Genomic DNA, 24,307 nt, shown 5'->3' with positions numbered 1-24,307 from the left:
GACTCCTTTGCAGTTTGTTTTTTAAAAAGTGCGTCAAAAGACCAAAAATAGCATTTGCTAACTTCTTCAGTGTGCTTTTGTCTGCACATCCTTCCCCCACTGTAATCCTGATTATTGTTAGACAAAAATACAACAAATTTGTCCTCCCTGCAATGTCTTATTTCTGAGGGCTTGTCTACACTGGTATGCTAAATAGGCGCTGCTGTGATTGATCCAGCGGCATCGATTTAGCAGGTCTGGTAAAGACACAGTAAGTCAATGGCAGAGCACTCTCCCATTGATTTCAGTACTTACCTTCCGCCTCTCGGAAAGGGGAAGTCAGCAGGAGAGCATCTCCCACCAAAGTAAAGCAGTGTAGACACCATGTTAGGTCAATGTAAGCTATGTCACTCGGCGGGATTTTTTTTACACACCCCGGAGTGATGTAACTTAATCGATTTAAGTGGCAGTGTAGACCACCCCCTTGAGATACATTTTTGACACAAGTAACTAACACTTGGTCAGTTGCCAAGCCGTGACATCTTGGGCCTTCCTACTGCATCCATGTGTTCTCCTTTCCCTCCCTTCTGGCAATCCATTTACTAAAACGTATAAATATTGGTAGTGTGATCCTTGTCTTGTCGTGAGGCAGAGTGCTGATGTACCGTTCTCCACTGCCTGTAGTGCATATCTCCCTGCACAGAAGAGCAGCTGCAGCTCAGATCTGCATGTGATTACATCAAAGCAGCACCAGCTGTCTCCTGTTCTAGATTTAGCAGTGGAGAGGTGCAAGGGAGTATACTGCCAGGTACTGAAATTACCCCTAGTGGGGAGGGCGTGAACCAGTGTTATCACTTGCTGATACTTTTGCAGTTCTGTGCCTTGTGTGAGAGAAGAAGAATTTAGGAGAAACACTTCCTTGCTAAATTCCATTGGCACCTCTGGTTATTAAGAATGTCATCCCTGCTCCATTATCTGCAGCTTGATATGGCTTAATGCCCTAGGATGGTCATTGTCTATCAGTGTTATAATCTAGCCTAGTGAAGTGGCCTCACTATTAAGACAGAATTGATGACCCCAAACTAATTCATATTTCTTAATGTCAGAAGTCCTAAATAGGCAGGCTGTTCTGGGTCCATTTTCCCTTTCAACTTCCCTGCGTTCACATTCAAATACATGTGACAAATCTTACTAAGTTATCTGAAGTAGCTCCATTTCCTTGTGTGTGGTGGTCTGCTGCAGGAATAGAACTAGAATTGTAAACGCTGAAATTTCATTTTCTCCCGCAATGGCTCATTCTTTTGTTTTCTATCTATCTATCTAATCGCAAGTACCAGCTCATTGCATTGCTCATCTTCTAATTCATACAGTAGGTATTACATTTGGGGAATGGGAGTAATACCTTTCCTAGGGAGGAGGGCCCAGTTACCATTCCACTATTTTTTTTTCTCATTGGAGTCCCATAAACTTAGGGGGAAGGATTTGTATTTTGATTGCCCAGTTTTACAGTACATGAAGTGCAGTGTGGTGGAGTTGATACAGTCAATTACTTTGTTCTGAATTTTATGAAGAGTGAATCCTGCAGCAAAAAGCAATATCTAGTAGGGACCCTAAAGGAAAACTGTACAGTAGTTGGGTATGAACTGTTGATGGTTAGGGAAGGAAAAGCATCTAAACAAGTTGGTAAACCATGTGTGGCCACTAGATGTCACCTTTACTCCATGTCCATGACTATAGACCCACTGGCTAACTGATACTTAACAACTTTCTAAGTAGTGCATCAGTTCAGCCAAGTAGTGCTTAAAATACACATTTGAATATAATTTTGATTACAGTTTTGTTGTGGAAGAGTGTTGCAGTTTGTAATGTAAGTAACTTTCATGGTCTTGAACTTGGCCTGTTTTTAAGGCATTAACATCATTGGTGGTGGTAAACCCAGGGGTGGCTCCAGGCACCAGCGCACCTGGGGCGGCCTGCCAGTCACTTTGAGGGCGGCAGGCAGGCGGCTTTTGGCAGCGCGCCTGCAGGAGATCCGCCGGTCCCGTGGCTTCGGCGGCAATTCAGCAGCGGGGACGCTGATGGCACAGCACCGGCGGACTGCACACAGGCATGCCACCGAATCCACGGGACCAGCCGACTGCGTGCAGGTGCGCCACCGAAAGCCGCCTGCCTGCCGTGCTTGGGGCAGCAAAAAACATAGAGCCGCCCCTGGGTAAACCAGATAGGAATAATAAACTCTGCTCTTCTAGAACAGCATGAGATGTACTTGAAGACACTTCACTGTTGTTAACTCTTCAATTTTATCACAAGTCTTGCAATATTGTTTCTTTTAAAGTCCCAGCACCTGGAGTAAAGTGGTTACATGAGAATCTCAGTTCATTTAAAAAAAAAAAAAAATCTACCCCTCAGAGCAAAGTGAGTTGAAAATGTGACCTGTCTGTACCCTAAAGGTTCAAACCAGAAGATACTGAAAGAACCCAACACTATTTTAGAATCTTATTTTTAAGCCAGTCTTATAACTTGAGGTCTAACTCATGATGTTTGAATGCTTGGAGTTGACAGTTCTGCACCTGGCATTTCTGTGCCTCAGATATGATGCTTAGATACTCTGGTGATAAGTGCAATATAAGAAACTATGTAGAATAGAATTTTGTCCCTAGCTCCCTTCTTGTTTGAATGACCTCTCTGAGAACCTGAATGGTTGGGTAAGGGAAGATCCGTGGCCAGAAGTGTGCTTTAAAGCTGGTGGTGTGTGTTCTTCCAGAACAAGGTTAGCCTAAGTGACTGTTGTGCTTAACTTTGTTGTGTGTGCATGTGCAAATGGCTAGGTGCATTTGCATGTGGAGCTGCAGTTAGGTACCCTGTTACATGTACTTTTCAGTTCTAAAAACTGAAGCCCATAAAGATAGCATCAGTTGTAAAGCCCTGTACAACCATGCAGTGGGTTGTCTTCATTTTACAAATGAGACAAGTTGTTGCAGCATGCCTGGACCCATACAAAAAATCAGTGGTAGAGCTGGGCTTAGAACTCTGGAGTTCCTACTTCAACACTTTACCTCTTAGTAGGGGTGCATAATGTGCCAGCAGTAACACAAGTTAGCTCCATAGCTGCCATTGTTTCCTGCTCCTAGTAATGTGGTGGTCACTAAATAGCACATCATCCTTTTATAGCCTTGCTAAGCGTCTCCTTGGCGTATGGGACAGGTTGACAGAGGGAAGGATTTGGATCAGTGTGACATGCTGCGGTAACTTTCCCCCTCTCTTTCCTGTGTACTCACCAGTCTTGTATTTGAAGATGGGAGTTATGTGCTAATACATAGCAGCTGTATCTGGCTCTGTAGTTTAGTTCTATCTTTTCCAAGCACAATGAAAACAAGCAGAGCTCACACCACCTACTAGACAGAGCCACTGCTTGTAAATCTTTTGGAGTAGCAAACATGTTGATTGACCAAAAATAAATAAATTAAATAAAATAAAAAGCTGACCCTAAGATGAAACACCTCTAGACGTGATTTATTACTTTATTTTTTAAAGTAGGTCCTGTGGCCCATCTGAAGTAGGTAGGGAACATTGGGGCAGCCAGCAACCTCTCTTGGGAGACGAATGCATCTTCTGTGCAAACTTGGTCCCAGCTGACCTGGGAAGTAGATTTCAGCAGATGCTTCGCATGCATTTACAGTTGCTTGTTCATTGAGGGCTTGTCTATACTTGAAAACATGCACTGGCGAGCTAAAGAGATTTAAAATTGATGTAAAAATGTGCAAACCCTCCCAGTCTAGATCCACCTCAACTGCTTTAAACCTTGCTTAAATCTGTTTAGTTTAATTATGTAAATTACAGATGCAAGCAAAACTGGTTTAAACACCTCTACACTAGTGGCTTGAATAAACTAGATTTTTTTCAATGCAGACCAGGCTTAAGATAACCCTGGCTAGTACTGCGCATCACAGCATGAAAATGGGAAAGTGCAGTGCTCAACAAGACCCTGGATTGTCAGCAGGGCAACTGACACCCCTTGGCATGAGTGATGGAGATGAGCATAATTTCAAATGTTTGGAGTTACAAACCTTTCTTGGGGTTTCACTTTCATGTGTATATTCTTATCTTCCTCTCGCCCCCTTTCCTCCCAATACTGCCTGTGAGTGAATAAATGGGCTTTAATTTAAAATGTTAGTGCTTCATGCAGCATACTTCAGGGGACAAAAATATAGGGGAATGAGATGAACACTAAAGTGCCCGTTCAATGTGGCCTCTGCCCCCTTCACATAATTATGTCAGAAACTTTGAAGGAATGGTGTTACAGGGGAGCAAAGACTGAGTGGATGGGTGAAATTGGCAGATTACAGAGACCTGAGCCACTTCCCTGCAGATGGTAAAGGTCCTATTGTGTCCAGCTTAGCAAGAGAGGCAGCCAGAGGTCTAGTAAGGCTGCCTCCTATCCTGGGAATTGTGGGATTGGTCTGAGTCTAGTTCTTGCTCTCCAACTGTGCTGGGAAAGAGGTAGTGGAGGGGAGTGGATCTTTAGAAAGCTGTTCTCCCTTTGCTTCAGTGAGCGGGGAAGGCGTGGGAGCAGTTTGCAGACGCATGGTGCGGGGACAGCATCGCCTCAAACACTAGCTTTCTATGAGCTTTTTGCCTTGGCTGTGGTGTTTCTGCTCCCCCTCAGGATGGAAGCAGGACAGCAGCAGCTGCGAACTCAGAACTGACTTTTTGGGAGACATGGTGGCCCTTTGCTCTGCCCCCAGTCCTAGCCACTGTTGTGGAATGACTGTGTTCTGAGAGCAAACCCCCAGTCATCTGCCCACTTCCTGCCCCCTACATCCTCTGGTTCCCCCCTGCCCTAAATCAGGAAACATGCCCCAGCCCTTAGCAGATCTCTGTGCAGTGGAGGAAAAATGCCGGAGTAACTAGCAGAAGCTCTCCCCCATCTCACACGCACCTCCCCTAGCTACTTCCCAGGGTCTATTTTTAAGCAGGCACTTACTTACTTTCCCAGCTTCTCCCCTCCCCTCTTCTTTTTCTGGATTCCTGCCCGGGGAAGGGGGGGTGTCTCTTTCCTCCTTCATAAAAGGCCCCTGGAGCAAGGGCTGGGCCTGTGGGGGTTTATTTTGGGAGCAGCTCCTGGGATCCGATGGCCTTGTTAGGGCAGTGTTGACCTTTCTACCGCAGGAGGAGGAGGAGAGAGAGGGAAGGGGCTGCGAAGGAGAGAGACACACACACAATGGGACTCTGAGGGAGGGAGGGACTCTGCAGGCAGCCGGAGCAGCAGCAGGAGCCGTGGGGCATAGCAGCCTGGGCGGGTATGATCAGGAAAGGGGGAGCCCCCCAGAGAAGCACGGGGCCCCCCTGCCCTTTCCTGGAGAGCCTCGTAAAGGGGCCGGAGGCTTCCCCAATGCACTGTCAGGGCAATGCGAAGCCTGCAGAGATACAAGTCAGATCTTATCCCTCCTCGCCCAATCTGCCCCAGTCCCACAGCATGGTCTATGCTTGATTGTCCGGTCCCCTAGGTGACAGGTGGGTGCTGGGTTGCAGACAGGTGCCTGGGGCGTTCAGTGTTTGCAGTGTCCTCACCCAATCCTTCTCCAAGACAGGATCCCTTCCCAAATCCCTCCCTCCCCTCTATCCTCTGGCTGGACAGCACAAGGTAATCCTCCCCTTGGCACAGCACCTTGCTTTGAGCATGTTTAATTTGGAAATGTGGCAACATTTTAAACTCCCCAAACTTTTGCTTATGAAAAACCGTCCAGCTAAGTAGGAAGGAAAGAGGGAAAGAAAGAGGAAGGAAGGAAGGAGCAAAGTGGAGATCCCGGCTTGCTGAGCTTCGATGGCACCATGAGTGGAGGAAGGTTTGATTTTGATGACGGAGGAGCGTATTGTGGGGGCTGGGAAGGGGGGAAAGCCCATGGCCATGGCATCTGCACTGGTCCCAAGGGCCAAGGAGAGTACTCGGGTTCGTGGAACTATGGTTTTGAAGTGGTGGGCATATACACGTGGCCCAGTGGCAACACCTATGAAGGCTACTGGTCTCAAGGCAAGAGGCACGGTTTGGGGATCGAGACTAAAGGACGGTGGCTTTACAAAGGCGAATGGACCCATGGCTTTAAGGGACGCTATGGGACAAGGCAGAGCATGAGCAGTGGAGCAAAGTACGAAGGCACCTGGAATAACGGGCTGCAGGACGGTTATGGCACTGAGACTTACGCAGATGGAGGTAAGGGTGACACTGGAGGGGCCAGTTGAGATCAGGTCAGTGAGCAACATGATATTTGACCTGTAAATCCAGAGACTGTAAATCATCCCAGGAGAGAGGGAGTTCAAGTCAGATCACCAATAGCAAAAGCTGGGGAGGAGAAATCAAGGCACTTTACTAGAACATTCTACCTCCACCATATATTTCTGTTTGTGAGCGAGCTTTGTGTGTGACATCTTTTTAATCTCCTTGCATTTAGGCCCTAATTTCTGTAGTCTGGCTGCCCCTTGGAAAATTGCAACACTCAGTAATCTACCCACATTCCCTTTTCAGTACACCAGAAAAGTGAGACAGACCTTAAATAATTGTAAAGCTTCTGGATGACTATGGTTTTCTATGTGAAAAACTTCCTCAAATGTCTTGATTATGGATGTTATCTCCAAACTTTATTTTCAATAGCGTGAGGCTAGTGAAAGACTGGATTATATTATGGGACCTCTGAAGAATTATGGGCCCATGACTACAGCAAACTATAAAGTGATAAGAATTAATTCTCACTGGGCAAAGAGTTGTGAATGTTTTCGCCTTATACATCACTGGATCATCTACAGCATTTTAATGCTCTGTGTCTATTTATTAAATACCAAATTGCATGAATGCACTGAACATGTGTATGACTAAAACTCAACCCGAATGTTTATCAAAGCTGTCTAGAGAATTTAGTCACCTATCTTCCACTAGTATAAATCTCCTATACTACTTTGAAAATCTCAGCCCGTGGTCACGCACAGAGGCATTCAGTATACAAGTGTTCATCAGACATTTTGCAAATGCTCTGAACGGTAAAGAAAAGAATTAATTAGACGAGGTGGGAAGCATCTGAAACTGATGAACAATCGTAATGCAACATCACAGGAATCCTGTGCAAGTAATTCTGCAACTCTTCAATAATGTAACAGTGCGTGCTGCCATGTTTCGTATGGCTAATCAAGAGGGTGGTTTGTGGGGGAGAGGAGTACTTGCAGATATATTCCTGAGGATTGCACTTTATTATTATTATTCAGGACCCACAATGCCAATTATTTATGAAGAAAAATAATTTGAGAAATGTATCTCTTCATAATAAAAAAGCATATCACATTTACAGCGTTTCTCAACTGCGGCCACAAAGGGCTTTTCTTGCGGTCACAGCCTCGTGGGTGCTGATTGGGGGAGGGGCAAAGCAGGAATCCCTCCCCAGTGGCGCCAGCAGGTGCTGGTCCATGCCCCCTTCTGAAGCCACAACCACTGTAGGATCAGGTGACCAGTGAGAGTTCTCCATCTTCCCAAGGGTAGTGCTGCTTGGGCTTCAGCCCTGGCGTGGTGGGTGGCAGTCTCTGGCCGTGCAGCATAATGCTCCGGCCCCCTACCACAGGGCTTCAGGTTCTGGCCCCGGAGATCCAGTCCCGGGCTCATCCCCCACACATCACCCCAGCCCCTTCTGCCTCTTCCAGTCTCCAGCCATGCAGTGGGACCCCAGGTTCCAGGCTCATCCCCGCCCTCCATTGCCCTGACTCCTGCTGCCCCCTCAAGCCCCCACATCACTCCTGGTCTCCCCGTCTCCCTACCCACCTCCCCATCCACGGCTCAATTTGTCACCCAGCTTGCTGGGGCTAAGTAAGTCTGCTGTGAAAATGATAGTTACAAATACTGCTTTTCACAGTAGCAGACTTACTAGCTAGCAAGTTTAAAAAAAAAAAGCAAAATATGCAAAGCACCTTATTCGAGTTTCTATTCTGTTTCGGTCCAGTAAAGAATAGAGACAACTGTACGTTATTTTTTTTATTGAATCTGCAAAAAACCCAACATACATAAATTACAATGATTTGGACACATATGTGCATATTTCTTTGGTTTTCCTAAGGTTAATTAAGCATTTTAGGGAAAATTGTCAGAGTGGCCACCAGTAAGAGTTTTGTTGGTGAGGGGAAAAAAATGTTGTGAGAACCCCTTAGAATAATAGGAGAATTCAAGCTACCTATTGGCTTTCCAGGGCTTTGTTAATGTGCCCTTATTCAGCAAGTTACTTAAGCAGATGCCTAAGTGCTGAAGTTCGTACACTTATGGCACATGAAGTTGCAGTTAAAGCTGCAGATTAGAGGTGACCAATTTCATTTGCCCAGTTCTTTAAACTTCATCCTTCTTCTATCTTCAGGCTATGTGATTTGTTAAATAATCCAATGCAGTTTACTATACAGTGATAATAGAAAGCAGGGACTAAACTGTGTTTGTAATGAATTGAACTACTGACATGAGGCTCTTTAGGTCATTTGTAAGGTATGTATATGTTTAATGCAATGACACTCTAATACAGCCGTTGTCCAGTTACTGTCTTTCATTTATATAACACCTTTCATTCTGAAGGATGTCAGACTGCCTTAAACCATATGCAGTGATTGCTTCATCCACCAGTAAAATGCAGCTACCTTTGGGGTGTGATGCTGCAGATATTCAACAGCTTACAATTAGCACTACAAAAGAAGGGCATCTGGGCAGGCAAAAAATTGGCACAAAACTTGGAGTTTAACTGCCCCAGGGTGAACACTTCCCTACTCTTGCACGTAAAAAACCCCTCTATGGGCGGTAGTGCTCACTTTTACTCCTGGGGGAGTTCTGAGCCAAAACATTAATTCTGTGCACAATATTTTAAAATTCTGCATATTTTATTTGTCAAAATAACACAATGTAATCACACCAGTTTCAATTATTTTGGTCATTTATTTCAAAATACCTGTCAACAAGTATGTCTAACAGTACAGACCACAGAAAAGATTCAGGAAATGTTTTTTGATAAATAGATCCCTTACTAGGCATATTAAGACAGAACTTTGAGTAATAATTCATGAAATGAACTTCCCCTCAAAAGCAGTGCAAAGGCTTGTGGGGGGGGGGGGTCAGAGGTAATGGAGGAGCTGAGGGAGCATCAAGTAATTGCTGGGAAGGAGCCTGGGAATGAACCTGGAGGGTTGCTGGGTGTGGAAAGTGTGAAACAGGGGAGGAGGGGGGTTCGTGGGGAAGGGCAAAGGGATTATTAGGGAGTTGGTGGGGAGCCTCTCCCATGCAGACCCTGGCTGACCCCCTAGTGTCTCCCATTCAGTCAGGCACATCTGCTTCCATCCCTGTGTGTCCCTGCACTCCCCTCAACCCTGTGTGTCCCTGCCTCCCCACTCAGCTACCCCTCCTCCCCCTATTCCCATGTGTCCCTGTACCTCCCTCCCCCCTGTCCCCATGTGGTCCTGCACCCCCACTCCTATTCAGCCCTAGGGTCAATGCTGTCACCCCATTACCTCCTGTGTCCCCACACCAGTATCCCCCCAGTAGCCCTTTTGAACCCCAGTCTATGTGACTCCCCAGGAGCCCTGTGTGTCCCATTCTGTCTGTTCCCCCCATATCTGTGCCTCCTCCCATGGGCAGGGCACTTTGAGGGATGCAGCCTCTGACCCCTCCCTCTCCGTGGCTGGCTGCTCTGGACCTGAGTCAATTGCCCTCTCTTCTGGTGCCACAGCAGCCCTTGGTGAACGAAAGGTGTAATTGCAGTGTCTCTCCAGCAGAATCCATTTTCTGTGCAGGGGAGAAAGACCTGCAGGGGACATGAATTCTGCGTGTGCACAGTGGCACAGAATTTCCCCTGAAGTAGTGTCACTTGCACTCATTGAGTCTGGTTCAACTTTAAAGCAGAACCCAGACACATTAGGGACCATGCCACCTAATGTATCCGTAACACATATAAGAAGATGAACGTTTGGGTTTTTTAAAATGTGGTTAACTCAAAGCATCATGATATAGTTCTGTTGACAAAGAGTGAGACTGGAGCCCTTTAAGAGAATAGTGCTTTATAGGTAAAGGGGAAGGTGATCTAGGATCAGGAATGCCCTGTGTGTGTGAATGAGCTAAGCATGTTACAGATTGAGTGAACGATTGCTTGAGCTTTAGTCTCTGACATTATTTCAAAACCCCATCATTTTTTTGTGCAAGGAAGAGATGGGGTGTCTGGAGGGGCTCTGGGTGTTTGTTTGATCATACTAAACCACACAGAAGAAGCTGCTAATGTAAAAATCTGGTCTTCAACCCCTGTTTTGCAATACAATGACTGTATAACTTTTTAAAATGTCTTTTGTTCAAGCTGTGGCCTGAAAACAGTATTAAATAGTGCATGACTGTTTCTGGGGAGCTGGGAGAAAGCACTGGTGTAAATTCATCTCATGGGGAAATAATTAAATCCAGTTGTCATGAGACCAGTGGAGAGGTGAAAAGAAATGATGAGGTGAGTTTCAGGTGAGCTATGAAATGAGCTGAAGACTCAGTGGGGTGAAGAGGTACAGAAAGGCTGTTGCAGCTGATTGGAGTTCATGAAGGTTCTTGCACCAACAGTGGTGAAATTGTGCGCTTAGAGGAGTGAAAGGAGGAGGAGGAGGCTGGAGAAGAAAAAAGAGACGGTCCATGGGGTTGGCCAAGGTGAGTCTGTGCAGAGTTTTAAAAACAGGGAGGGCAATTTTTTGGACCCTGAAGTGAATGGGGTACCTGGAAAGGGAACCAAGGAGAGGAGCGATATAGCCATGCTTCTTTGTGTGTACCAGATGGTGAGCAGCAGCAGCAGGGCTGTGCATATTCTGGAGTCTGAGCACCTGGGCCATGTGGAAGCCATCAAAGAGGGAATTAGCAGCAATAATCAAGCTGAGAGGGGATTGAAGCTTAGAGGAGGATTTCTCTAGAGCTGGAGCTGAGGGAGTAACCATGATTTTGCTGCTAGTTCTGTGTATTGTCAAGTGCAGACAATAGATAGCAAATGTATATGGAATTCTTCATGCTTCCTACTGATTCTGAGCTGCAGTCCTCAGAGACAGCTAAGGGACTTGGAAGTTTGGGCAAAACTCAGCCCTAGTGTAACTTCATTGACCCCAAAAATAACAATAACAGGGCTTATATAGTACAGTTCCTCCATAGATCTGAAAGTGCTTTACAAAGAAAGCATCACTGTTTAACTGAGAATAAGTGATTCACCCAGGGTCATGCAGCAAGTCAGTAGCAGAGGTGGGAACAGACTCCCAGTTGCCCCATTCAGGGTCCAGTTTCCTGTCCACTAGCCCATGTTGTCTTTGCAGCGGAGCTTTACCAAGGCTGAATTTGGCCCCAAAATTGATGCTTTTTAGTTATGCACTATTTTAAATCAATCCTCACTCAGATGACTTTTTCTAACAGCAAGCACTACATTTTCATTAGTTTGTTTTACTTGTGTGTCTATTTAATCTGTCTGTCCATCACACTAAGTACTTCTAAGATGTCTCTCATCATGGTATCTGTGCATGAAACTTTATGACTGTAAGAATTAGAGATATTATTTTGGCTGTTGCCAGTAAGCTGGCGAGTAAGCTCTTTACAACTACGAGAGGTTTTTTTTAACCTTACACCTTATGCCCAGTGTGGAAAGGGAAGAGGGTGGTGTCTCCTGAAGAATGGACCCTGGTTCATGAAGTGAAATTTGAGTGTCACATAGTGTATCTCAGCACAGGCCTTTGAGCCCATCAATGATCTGTGGATCATCCTGCCTCTGTACTAATTGACCACAGCTACTTATGGAAGGTGTGATATATTATCCGACCTAAGCGGAGGGCACACACAATCCATTTGTGAATCAGAGTGATTGAGACTGAGGTCTCCAGAGACAATGATTAATCTGCTCTGCAACTTGAGCCTTCCCATCCTGTGCGTATATAAACAGAAAGGGCCAGCTCCATTTAGGAGCAGACCCAGAAATCTCTAGAAACACGGCAAAAAACACAGAAACCAGCCGGACTCCCATATGTACCTCCTAACAGGGGTTACTAAGAGCCAGGTATGGTATCTTTTGTGTAAGAGAGGAAGGGGACATTTTATAGGATTTCTTGTCATTAAAAAAACAGCAAAGCTTTCCACTGATGATGACAGAGAGGCATTTTGGAAAGAAAAACAACAATCGACACATCTCTCCATCCACCCTGTTACTTCATCTATCAGCCCTCTGCCCTGGCCCTGCTAATGTGGGAGTTAATACTAATGGGAAGTTCTTGGTGATTGAGTGACTCTGCAAATTAACGTTCTGACCTTTCACCTCTGCAGATCTGTGTGTTCCAGCTTTGACTTAAGTCACGAGGGAAAGCAAGGCTGTGGCCTTTTCTAGTTCTAAATACAGGGTTTTCCACATCACAAAATACACTGCATGTTGGCTGAGATTTTTGGGGCCCAGGGCAGGGGTAGCTGTGGGTCAGGGTGGATCTGTGTGGGGCTCAGGACTGGAATAGCAGGGGTTACTGTATGTCAAGGCTAAGATGCATTGGCGAAGCTCTGCTGGCAGAGGCTTCAATAGCTGCCTGTACCAGATCTCATTCTGGCCAGTACCCTTATGCAGGTTCACAAATTTATACAAGCCATTAAGAAGAACTAAAGAAAATCCGATTCTGTTTACCAGCTCCCACTTGCCTCTGTACATTCCTTTCCCTGCTTTGCACCACTGGGCTTGTCCTGATGGGCCTTGGCAGGAGAGGGCCGTTGCTTTCTCTCCAGCTCAGTGATGAGTGGGTGTTTTTAGCCAGGCTGGACAGAACACAGCTGTGTGTCTCCTTTAATTGCCCTCTCCTGCGGCCACCCTTGGTCCTGTGAACAGTTGTATTTCTCAAGGGAGTAGTGGAGAGAGGAATGCCCATTCTGTGCTGTGGAATGAGACGATCCACATTCACACCAGCTGGGAATTATCCCAGGCCCAGCTCTGTGGATCTGAGGAAAGAGGCCAGGCTGACTGCATCAGGGCTGTGCCTTTATTCAGATGTGATTTCCAGCTCAGGTCTCTGTTCCTTTCCCTTCTGCCTCCACTCACCTCTGAGAAATCTACTGTTCCAACTCTAGACAATTGTTCATACCAAGAAGATTATGCTATTAAGCAGCATTTTTTCAACCCCGCTTTGAAGACTTTTAGGTTTTTTTAGCTGTTGCCAGATCTAAATCCCTGGTTACCAGCACCAAGCTTCTGACTCTAATGAGAGTACTCAAAGCTTTTGCCCCATCAGGGACAAGATTCACATTTTCAGGGGACCCCAAACTGCTTCACTTTTCTTCTATTGCCTCTGATTTTGGGGGAAAGCAAATGGGAGTTTTCAGAGGCCGGGACCTGTTACTGTGACCATTTAAAAAAAAAAAGTGTATTTGATTATTGTTTTTAAAGGTGAAGGAAGAGGAGAGAGGAAGTTTTCCCATTAAAATGTCTAACCTGGTCAGGTACAAATCCTCGGCTCAGCCTCAGCCCAAGCAGAGGGGTAATATTGTGATTTCCTCAGAGGAAAGCTGTTGCTGGAGGGAGTGCAGACATATAGCTATTTCTGAATGTGGGTTTCACTAAAGATGGCCAGAATAGGGGGGAAATATCTAGGAAAAATTTACACACTTTGTCCACACCCCCACTTCCAACCCACCCATATTTGGAGTTAATTTTTTTAACTTTTAAAAAATCTGTAACCAGCTTTGATCTTCACAAAGTGGAAGATGGCTGATTTGCATATGGTTCCAATCCCACATGTATTAATGATGCAGAATAAATAGTTACACATTTCCATTTTACAGCTGCTTTTATCCAGGGAATTTAAAAGGCTTTACACATACTAATTAGCTAAGGGCTTGGCTCTGTACAAACTTGCTGCAGTTTAGTGCCAGGTGTGTTTTTAAACCAATGTAGTTAAACCAGGACAAAACCCTGTCTGCGCACTCTGCACATGTCTACACTAGGAAAATAAAAGGTGGGTGCATTTTTAACCCAGAGTAGCTTCCATGTGTTAAAATCCTAATGTTGATAAGGCAGTTGTAGTTCTGGCATGTTAGCTTGTCAGTTTAAACCCTAAAGAGGAGTCCCACTAACATATGTTAAAACCACCCTTATCTTGTCTACACTAAGATTTTCCCATGTTGGTTATCATGGATTAAAATTACAAACTCCCCCCCCCCCCCCGCCCTAGTTAAGACATTGCCTCATTTTTAGGGCATGTCTTCTCTATAGTTTCATACCTTGTTAATTGATTGCCAGGCTCCAGGTGTTTGTGGCTTACCATAGGCTGACCCTAATGTTAGCCTGGAACGCACATTTGGCAAATACCCAGACTGGCCTTTCCATAGGTGTTAGCTAGGTCCACGTTGGCTTTGTCTTCACGGACACAAAGGTGGTTATTTACGGCGAGGGGACTCAGTACTGTATCCCTTTCATCCCTACTCATGGTTGACCGCGCCTCCTTTTCTGTGTGCCCTGGGCTAACTGCTGAGCATCCTTCTCCTATGACATTGCTTTTATGCCACTGTAATTCCCATGACTGCAATGAAATCTGCTTCTGTTTCACACTGGCATAAGTGAGAGGAGAATTGTGTCTTAGCAGGCTAGTGAGCTGTGAGTAAAGGTTGACACTAACATTGATTCCATCTGATCAATACTCCTTTCCCTGGCTTTCTCCCTGCCCCTCCCTGCTCCCCTTGCACTGATCGGGGATCTTGCTAGGAAGAGGATATGGGCATCCCTGTCTCCTTGACTGATCACCATATGCTGTCCTTTGCTAGGTGACAGGCAGGCTGGTGCAGGAAGAAGTTGTCTTTCTCCTGCTCACTGACTTCATTATTCAGTGCTACACAGCGGTGGCCACCTCAGGCTTTCTAACTACTCTCAGCAGTTGCCCAGCGAGGCTCTGGAGTTTGGTTTATGGCTTTTGCTGGGTCAGAGGGTGAAAGCTCTAAGAGAGGCTATAAATCATGGCTTGGGTAGTGACATGGAAAAACACAAAGCTGGGTCCAGGCACTTTACAGAGAATCAGTTTATCCAAAAACATGCTGTGACTCAGTCAAGGACTTTCAGTGCCTCATCTTCGCTGCCTGCTCGGTCTGGGGTTTGTGCTGAGGCCCCATTTGCATGAGGCATTTAGCCGCGTGAGCTTAACTGTTTGAAACAAATTCATTTTTAACAAGAGTGGGCTGGGAAGCATGGCCAGTGCCAAAACCAGCTTAAACTGAGTGTAGACTCACTGGCCGGCCGATCTATACGTAAATCGAGCTGACTGAACCATTCTAAACCAGCTCTAAAATGATCCAGTGAACACACTTAAAGACCCAGAGTGGGATTTTCAAACGTGCCTATAGGAGTTAGGCACACATCTCACTGACAGTCAGTAGGAGATGGGCACTTAATTGGTCTTTTAAAAATCCTGCCCCTCCACTGTGGATGGGTGCTTACAGAATGTGGCTGGGAGGTAGCATTTCCTAGTGGTCAGAGCACAGTTGTAGCCATCAGAGGATCTTGTCAGTGGCAGAGGCAGGAGATGTTCATGTTCTGCCTCTGCCAAAGACTCGCTGTGTGACCCTGGGGGAGTTGCTTAAACTCTCTGGGCCTCAGAGACTTGCTAGAACTCAGTTTCAAGCTCATTAATATCGAACCAATATTGGATGGAGTCTTCTATCCCTAAGGCATTGAAAGAGGCTGAAGGTCACTAATGTCCTACAGAAAGGTCTCTAATGTCATTCCATATTATGTGTCAACTCCGCTTTCAGGCTGCAACCCCAGCACAAGCAGAGGCAAAGTGGATGAGTTCAAGGGCCATCCATATACAGAATGTGAACTTATTTATAGATGAGTAATAAAACTTGATAAAGGATCATTGTCACCATTTTACAGAGGGTCAGAGAGAGGCCCAAGCCCCCGCAGCTTGTGAGTGGCCTAGCAGGGAATGGAAACCGGGTCTCTTGACTCCCAATCCATGCCCTACCCACCAGACCATAAGGTCTCTTTTCTAAAGCAGTTTCTTCAAACCATGCTAGGAAACAGCATGAAGAGAATTTTGCCATGGTAGGTTGTTCCCATTCAGCAGGTGGCCACTTCACACCCCAACTCTTTGCTCTAACTGAGCCCTTTGTTTAGCGGCCTCAACAGAGAAACCAACGCTAAGTGAAGTTTGGATTCCCCCTTCCCCCCCTTTGTGGTTCTCCTAGCTCAGGGTTGAGGCGTCCAGGCACTATGCTGAGGAGTACAATGTGAGAACATAGATAGCTGGAGAGAGGCACAGAGGGAGGGATTTGTGCTGCTGCTGCACCTGGGCACCACTTCTGTTCCCTGTTGGAGTGTGAAAGTTAACACCCTGCTGACAGGCTCAAAGAGAATTTCAATTAAACCGGCAGCTTGGGAGTAAAGATTATTTGGCAGAACTGGCCAGGGAGTCTGTAAAATATTCACTCCCATTATTGCCAAAGAAGGAATCAGAAACAATCTCCTGGGCAGGACTATCCTGGGGTTGACTAATAGATTATGGAATTTAATTTTTTGGAACCAGGCTGATCCTTCCCTTTGGGTGAGAGCTGGAGAGGGGAGGGAGGGAAGGTGAATGGAATTAAGTATCAGAGGTGTAGCTGTGTTAGTCTGGATCTGTAAAAGCAGCAAACAGTCCTGTGGCACCTTATAGACTAACAGATGTATTGGAGCATGAGCTTTCGTGGGTGAATACCCCCTTCATCGGATGCATGTCATGCATGGAATGCATGCATGAATGGAATTGACACACATACTGTCACCACCCTCACCTGACGCTAGTTAGCTAAGCAGTGGTTGCACCCTCTGCAGAAGATCATGCAGTAACTGATGCTATGGCAGGGAGGATGCTTTCTGTGTCCTTCTCTGCATAGGTTTGCTTCTCTAAGGGTGACCGTACTCTGCTACCTGCCAGTAAATCACTGACACTGTATCTTGTCCCAATTTAATGGAAAGCAGCCCATTTAGAACAGATGCCCATAAAAATATCCCCTGCACGGCTGGCCATTTGCCCATGAGAAACTGAGCCCTTAGGAGGGGCAAGTGGTATCTAACATCTGCACTCCCCTAGCACCTTTCATCTGCTGATCGAGGGCAGCATGGTGCAGGGGACCATGTTTTGTGCTGTGGTTTGGAAAGGGATGGCCTGTTCCGGACTCTCAGTGACGGATGGAGGCAGAGCTGAATGCTGCCTTTGTTTTTGGTGGATTGCCGGTTACTGAGGCAACCGTATCAACAGAGTGAGGAAAATCCAGGGAGAGAGGGATTCTGGTGTGAGCAGAATTAGCATTCTGGGGTATTGGCCGGCCAGGAAACAGGCTCCCCCTGGGGAAACCCCCAAAGCAGCTGCAGCAGTGAAACTGCTTCTTTCCGATCGCTCTGTATTGAGGCTCCACAATAATATTCCTGCCCCCAACACAAAACCCAAAGGTTTTCCCTGTAGCCTTTGCTACCCTCCTCTAGTGCCCTTCTGAGTGGAGCCTGACATTAGGAAACTAAGCTTCACTCACATCCCGGAACAGAAGGCAGGATTATTGTCTCTGTTCTACAGCGATGGGAACTGTGGCACAGCAGCTGAAGAGACTTCCCCAAAGTCTAGAGAAGAGACAGTTGGGGGGGGGGGGGAACATAAGTCTTCAAATATGGAAAAGATCACTACAAAGAGGATGGTGATCAGTGGTTCTTCATATCTGCCGAGGCAGCCCGAGAAGTAAATTGGCTTAGTTCACTGCAAGGGTGACTTAGGTTTGACATTAGAGAAACTTTCTAACTATAAGGGCAGGTAAGTTCTGAAACAGGATGCCTAGGGAGGCTGTGGAACCCCCATCCCTGTCGGTTTTGAAGAACAGGTTTGACAAACACCTGTCAGGGAGGGACTAGGTATGCCTCAGTGTGGGGGGATGAACTAGTGACCTCAAGAGATCACTTCCAGCCCTACATTTCTATGATTCGATGACAGTAGCTTATCTAAGGGACAGTTTGACTCTACACTGAGGTAATGAGTGAGGGACGGCTGCAGTCCACACTGTGTTCCCGCCACTGCAGACCCGCCTGCTGATGAATTGCCAAGTCAGTTCTGCTCTGAATGGCTGACTCATGGCAGCTTTTGAACTCTGCACATCTGAGGGCATCTTTTCAAATGGCTGGAGGGAAACTGGCTGGCTGGCAGGCCGCTACAGCAGGGACATTTTGGGTTGAATGTATCGAGAACTTTGTAAATGAAGGGACCACAAGTAAGGGCCTCCCTGGTTGTCTAGTAAGAGCACCTAGCAACCTGATCCAAAGCCCACTGAAGCTAATGGGAGTCTGATTTCAATAGGCTTTGGGTCAGGCCTCTAATTACATGGCACTGCCAAGCAGAGAGCTGCTTTTGGGAAGCTGGCCTCCCAGCCCAGCAGAAGCTGGGAGTGCCAGGGAGGCAGCCTGCTCACTCCTGACTGGGAAGGGAGCCCTTGGTGTAACTCTTGATGTCCCCTTCCACATGGGGATGCTGAGGGAGTCACCCGCAGCTCTCCTCAGCCAGAGGGAAGTTTAGTGTAATGCAAATCCTTCAAAGGGGTGAGGGGAAGGGAGAAGGTACCCTGCAAACATCCCAGCCTAGGGTCAGTGCTGGAGGGCCTCTGAGGTGTGGCTGCCTCTCTTTTCTACCTATCCCTAAAGCTCGGAGCTTTATCCATCGTACCAATAGGTTTTGGGCTTTGTTCTGGGAACAGTGAAGGGCAGCGTATTCAAGGGCTGCAGGAATTGCTCTCCAAGACAGACACTTTTAGAGTTGTCTCCTAGAGTCTCCCCAGCGTTTCGAGGACAGTTTTGGTCTATCTAGATGCTTCTTTGGGCCCAACCATGTTAGTATCTGAGCAGCTCACAATCTTTTAATGTATTTAGCCTCTCAACACCCCTGTGAAGTAGGAGGGTGTCGTTATCTCCGTTATTCAGATGAGGAACTCCGGCTGAGTGACTTGCCTCAGGACTCACAGGAAGAGCCAAAAACAGACCCCAGTGCTTCAGCCACAAGATCATCCTTCTTCCCAACCTTCATTTAACTTCCTACCTCTGCTAGGCAGCCCAACGTGTGGCTGGTCCCTGGGCAGATCGCGTTCGCTCTATACAACATTAGTCATTTTCATCCTATGCAGTATTAGTAGCAGACAATAATGTGAATCACCAAGAGTGGAGCAGGGAAGGGGCTGTCATGATACTTGAGAAGAGTTGTTTACATCACAGACTGTGCACATGCAGACAAATACCGTGGCTATCAGCCACCAGGCGTAGAACACACAACCTAAAATTCCAGAAATGTTGGGGCCAGATTCTGTTCCCAGTCACACTGGTGTAAATCCAGAATGAGTCCATTAGAGTGATTTTGGGTTTATAACTGGTGTAATTAGAGCAGAATTATGTGAGCTAAAGGAGAACACCTGTTGTCTCTCAGGGAAGTGAACATGGCTTGCATCTGTTCTCCAGGCTGCCTGCCTCTAGGGGCTGCGACATTTGCAAACTGATAATCACTTGTGCAGCTCTGACCTTTCCCTCCCAGCAGAGGGCAGCAGCTGGTGCACAGGCACAAGGGCAACCGTTATGTCATGCGGTGGTTTAATTTGCTGTGCACGTTCTTTGTATCGAGGCATTTGAAAAATAAGTGTCATGCTTAACGAGCTCCTTGTTCTTGCCTTTAGGAACGTACCAGGGCCAGTTCACCAATGGCATGCGCCACGGATACGGCGTCCGTCAGAGCGTCCCATACGGCATGGCGTCTGTGGTCCGCTCCCCTCTCCGAACCTCTCTGTCTTCCCTCCGTAGCGAGCACAGCAACGGCACCTTGCCACAGCAGGACTCGCCGGCGGGCAGCCCAGAAAGCATCCTCATGTCACCCACTATCACGCGGGGAGGCTTTGCCCTCAGTCTGTATGCGGATGCTGGAGCCAGCAAGCCGAAGAAAGGGGGCCTCTTCAGACGGGGCTCTCTGCTGGGGAGGCTAAAGAAATCGGAGTCCAAAACCTCCCTGGCCAGCCAGAAGAGCCGAGTCAGCTTCCTCAAGAGCGAGAGCGGCATCAGCTCCGCTGCCAGCGACGCCACCTCCACCATCAGCTTGGGTGAAGGGGCGGAAGGGGAGGAGTTCCAGCCCTTCGAGTCTGACATCGATGCCACCACCACAGAGTCCTACATGGGTGAGTGGAAGAATGACAAGCGGTCGGGCTTCGGGGTGAGCGAGAGGTCGAGCGGCCTGAAGTACGAGGGCGAGTGGCTGGACAACGTGCGGCATGGGTACGGCTGTACCACCCTGCCAGATGGCAAGAAGGAGGAAGGCAAATACCGGCAGAATGTCCTGATCAAAGGCATGAAGAAACGGGTGATACCACTGAAGAGCTCCAAGATCAGGCAGAAGGTGGACAGGAGCATGGAAGGGGCTCAGAGGGCTGCGGCCATCGCCCGGCAGAAGGCTGAGATTGCAGTCTCCAGGTAGGAGCTCCAGCTCTGATGAAGGCACTAAAGACTCACCAGGTTTCAATACTGAATGTGATTGTTTGTTTGTTATTGCAGTTTTATAGAAGAGTAGCTAGGAATCCTGCTTTTCACAGAGCAGAGCAATATGTTGGAGTATGCAACCAAGCTAGCTTTAGTGTCTGTTTGGCTCCCATTACTGTAGCATCTAGCACCTCACTACCTGGATATTGTCACTACACCCCTGTGTGTTAGGGGAGCACTGTTATCCCCTTTTCACAGATGGAGAGTTGAAACACTAAGTGACTTGCCCAAGGTCACACAGGAAAGTCTGTGGTAGAGCAGAGACTTGAACCCATATCTCCAGGGTCCTAGACTAATGCTCTAACCACTGAACCATGCTTCCTCTCTGCTGCATAGCGCTGCTTGCACTGATCACTTAAAACCCTTGCAGCTGATAGGACAGACTTGGGGGGTAAGGAAGAAAGATTGGCCATGGTCCGAGCATCTCGCAGCTCAATTACTTAAGTCCTGTGAACCTTTCAGATTTCTCTGTTCCCCCCAAATCTAACAGAAGCCGGACCTAGGCGGTGGGGGAAGGCTACCGAGCCATTAACACTAACCTCAACAGGACAGAAAAGGATGGGGTGGATGGGCCAGCTCTTTAGCTGTAAATTCACATAGCTCTGTTGACATCCAATGGGACAATGCCAGCTGAGAATCTGGTCCACTGTGAAATATCGACGCCTTAATACTCTTAAGCATTTATAGAAATGTTTGGAAATAGCAACATAGGGATGCACCTTTAGTCCCCAGTGAAACACATTGGAGCAGATGGATTTTTTTTATTACTAGGGCAGAATGAAAAATAGTCTGTTTTGGCTACAATAAATCAGGACAGCCTTCTGCATAGGGACAGCTTGGCCTCTGAGTGGCACCTCCTTTATTAAGAGACAAACCCAACAACAAAACCACCACTACAGAAACATTCCATCTTGCAGCAGAGTCACTGCAGGATTTGGGATCAATAATGTACAATGCTGCTGCAGCTGCTGTTGTTCTTCTAATGAGGGCTTTCCATCCGTTGGGCACATAGTCACATCTTCGTCACACTGGGCTACAAACAGAACATCTCAGCATTTCCTGAGAAGTGTGTGCTGTACCCTGGTTTCCACTCCTTCCCCTCACCCGGTGCCTCAAGGGTTCAGGGCATGTAGTGATTTGGGGGAACAAGATTATTGTCGTAACCTAATTTTAACAAGCAAAACAATATCAAGGGCCAAAGCCAGGTTCTGCTTGGATTTCACCACTCAGGAGGCAGGTCCCTGAGTTGGTAACCCTACTGAATAGTGAGAGATGGCAGACTGGTGCAATGAGTTCCACTGCTAGTCCACGTATCACTCCAGAGAGCGGGGACCTGCTCCAGCGATCTCTTTACACTCACCCGGGTTTTTGAATGATTTACCAGGATTCATGTGCCATGCAGCAGAAGTCAGCTAAACTCTACTACTGACAGCTTGGAAACTGCTGTCTCAGCTCAGACTGGTTTAAGATACTCTGGAAAGTAATAGTATGAAATACTGTGGCTAGGTTCTCTCTGCTTTGCCTGTGCACTTAGAATATTTTGTCAAATGTCTGCAGGTTGTAAATAAATCCTTCTGACTCTTTGCTTAAAGCAACGCTGGCTACTAGCTCAGGCCTTAAATTTAGGTTGGTATTAAAAAAAAAAAAAGATAGGGCTTGCAAAACTTCAGAGAATAGAAATATTGGCACACATTTAAAATAACTGGAGTTTTTTTAATTGATCTTTCTTCCTGTACTGTTAGAGACCCAAACATAAAAGCATGCTACCAAAGGCAAAGAAGAGATGCAAAGTGAAATGGGCTATAAACAGAAGATGGAATTGACCCATCTCATTTCACCTGACAAGCAGAGTGAAGTGCAAGGGAACCCGCAGCAGTGGTGAAAAAGTGCATTTAGATTTTTGAAAGTTTGTTCAGCTTTAATGATCAAAAGAGTTATTGGTGATCTAGAATAGGAGGTTTTTATTAAAATATACACGGGTGGGTGCTTAGGTCTTTATTGAGGGATAGGTTCTGCCACCCTTATGCTAAGTAGTAGCTTACTTTGGGGGGTGTCCCATTGATTTCAGTGTGAGTAATGGTGATGGAATCTAGCCATGAATAAGGACCAAAGGATTTGGCCTTAAGTATTTAAAAAACCCAAGCGTTCCTTTTGTATGTTACCAGTTTGATTTCAGTGGCATGAGTAATGTACTGCTCAGTGCGAGTGTGGGTGGCAGGATCTGGCACTAGATGTGTACTCACTCCTTATCCAGGCAAACGGCTATTGACATCAATGGGAGTTTGGCCTGGATGTGGCTCATGGTTCTTTCTTCACTTGTCCCGTTTAACTTTGTTCAACTTCTCAGGAGATGATTTTTTGATTACTTTGCCTCGTTGCCAGGCAGGTGCGGGGAATACCTGGTGAAATACAGCATGGTGCCTCTGTTTAAAAACCATCAAAATCCCTTGGAAGCTAGGCAGATACTTTGCTCAATAATATTTCAGCTCAAAGTTTTGAACCAAGGCTCCTGAGTGAATGTTGAGTTTGGCTGCTTTTAGCATGCTCGGTTAGTGCAGAGACTGTCAGAAAAATATCAGCAAGTTTCGAAAGAGTATCTTGCGGAGACAGCGACGATCAGAATAACAGATCCATGCTGCTGCCTGAGCTCGCGAGCAGCACTGGTCCATGTTCGTCTTGGCGCAAGCTGCTCCCTGCTACATCATCTGGATGGGCCTGGTGCTCTCTTCATTCCTGTGTTGCTTTGTAGTGTACTGGAAAAGGCACATTCAAGGCGCAGCAAGGCCATAAATAATGCTGTTAGAGCGGCAAAACTGCTTCCCAAGCACTGGTCAGTTTATATAAGGCCCTTTTTAGGAGACACGATTTACACTTCAAATCCAAAGGAGACTCTGTGGTGTTTTCCATCAGGGGTTGGAATGCATCCATTGCTCTCACAGGGGCCGGCATCCTCGCTAGCACAGCTTGGAAACCATTTCCTATTAAGGGAACTTTTGAGTCAGAGGAAATAAGGCATTACAGCCCTTTTCCTTAATGAGTCCTCCCCTCTTGTACATTATGAGGCAGTGGATAGATTGCCTCTGCGCATGCGTCTCTGGTTCTCCAGCTGGGTGCCTATCTAAAATCAAATGTATGTCCTTTCCTAAACTGCAAGTGACGATCAGAGCCTGCCAAGGTTCGTGTGCTGCCCTAGTCTGTACCTGGCAGTGCCAGCCTCGCTCCTGCAGTGCCTGGGTTTGCCCTGGTGACAGTTAGCTCAGGGAGCCTGACCCGATACTGAGAGCGCTGCTCTGGCTTCCGACTCCCGACTCCTGCCTGCAATGAGTTCTGTTTGCAAATTTGTGTTCAAGCAGCTGCAAGGGGAGGACTGGCCTTGCAGGCGATCCAGCCCAGATGTGGGGGTGCAGACGAGGAGGGAGTGGTGTCTCAGGAAAGTGCGGGGAGCAGAGCTTTGTCTTCTGCTCACTTCACAGTCAAGTCACAGTTTCAGTGAATTTTTACCCTTGGGGCCATAATTGCTGCCTTTGCCTCATAAGGGGCTAGCATCCCTACTCACAGCATCTTTTTTGTTAATGTGTCCCTTCCCCCTCCTTTACTCTCAGCTTTGAGGGCTAAGAGAAAATCTAATGCTCGGAGTGTTGACTGGAGAAACTCTTGAGCTCTAGCTTTGCCACTGACTTTCTCTGTGACCTTGGGCAAGGCACTTGCTCTCCGCCTCAGTTTCCCCACCTGTAAAATGAGTCTAATACCTTTCTGAGGGCGGGAGAACTAGT

General features: G+C 46.9%; 1 protein-coding gene across 3 annotated transcripts in view; it reads left to right on the top strand.

Moving 5' to 3' along the window:
• Positions 1 to 2,093: 2,093 nt before the first annotated feature.
• The window catches only part of JPH2 (junctophilin 2), a 66,557-nt gene continuing 44,343 nt past the window's right edge, over positions 2,094 to 24,307 (top strand). For 2 of the 3 annotated variants that reach the window (XM_044986346.1, XM_044986345.1), the window contains exons 1-2: positions 2,094 to 6,190; positions 19,685 to 20,468. In XM_044986346.1, the coding sequence (XP_044842281.1) occupies positions 5,812 to 6,190; positions 19,685 to 20,468 (1,163 nt within the window). In that variant the 5' untranslated portion in view covers positions 2,094 to 5,811. Of the gene's footprint in view, positions 6,191 to 10,556; positions 10,664 to 19,684; positions 20,469 to 24,307 lie in introns of those variants that run through there. The other variant, XM_044986347.1, reaches the window with a different exon arrangement.

This window comes from Mauremys mutica, chromosome 13 (genome assembly GCF_020497125.1).
Source record: "Mauremys mutica isolate MM-2020 ecotype Southern chromosome 13, ASM2049712v1, whole genome shotgun sequence".
Taxonomy (NCBI): domain Eukaryota; kingdom Metazoa; phylum Chordata; order Testudines; family Geoemydidae; genus Mauremys; species Mauremys mutica.
This window is presented reverse-complemented; position numbering and strand designations above follow the sequence as displayed.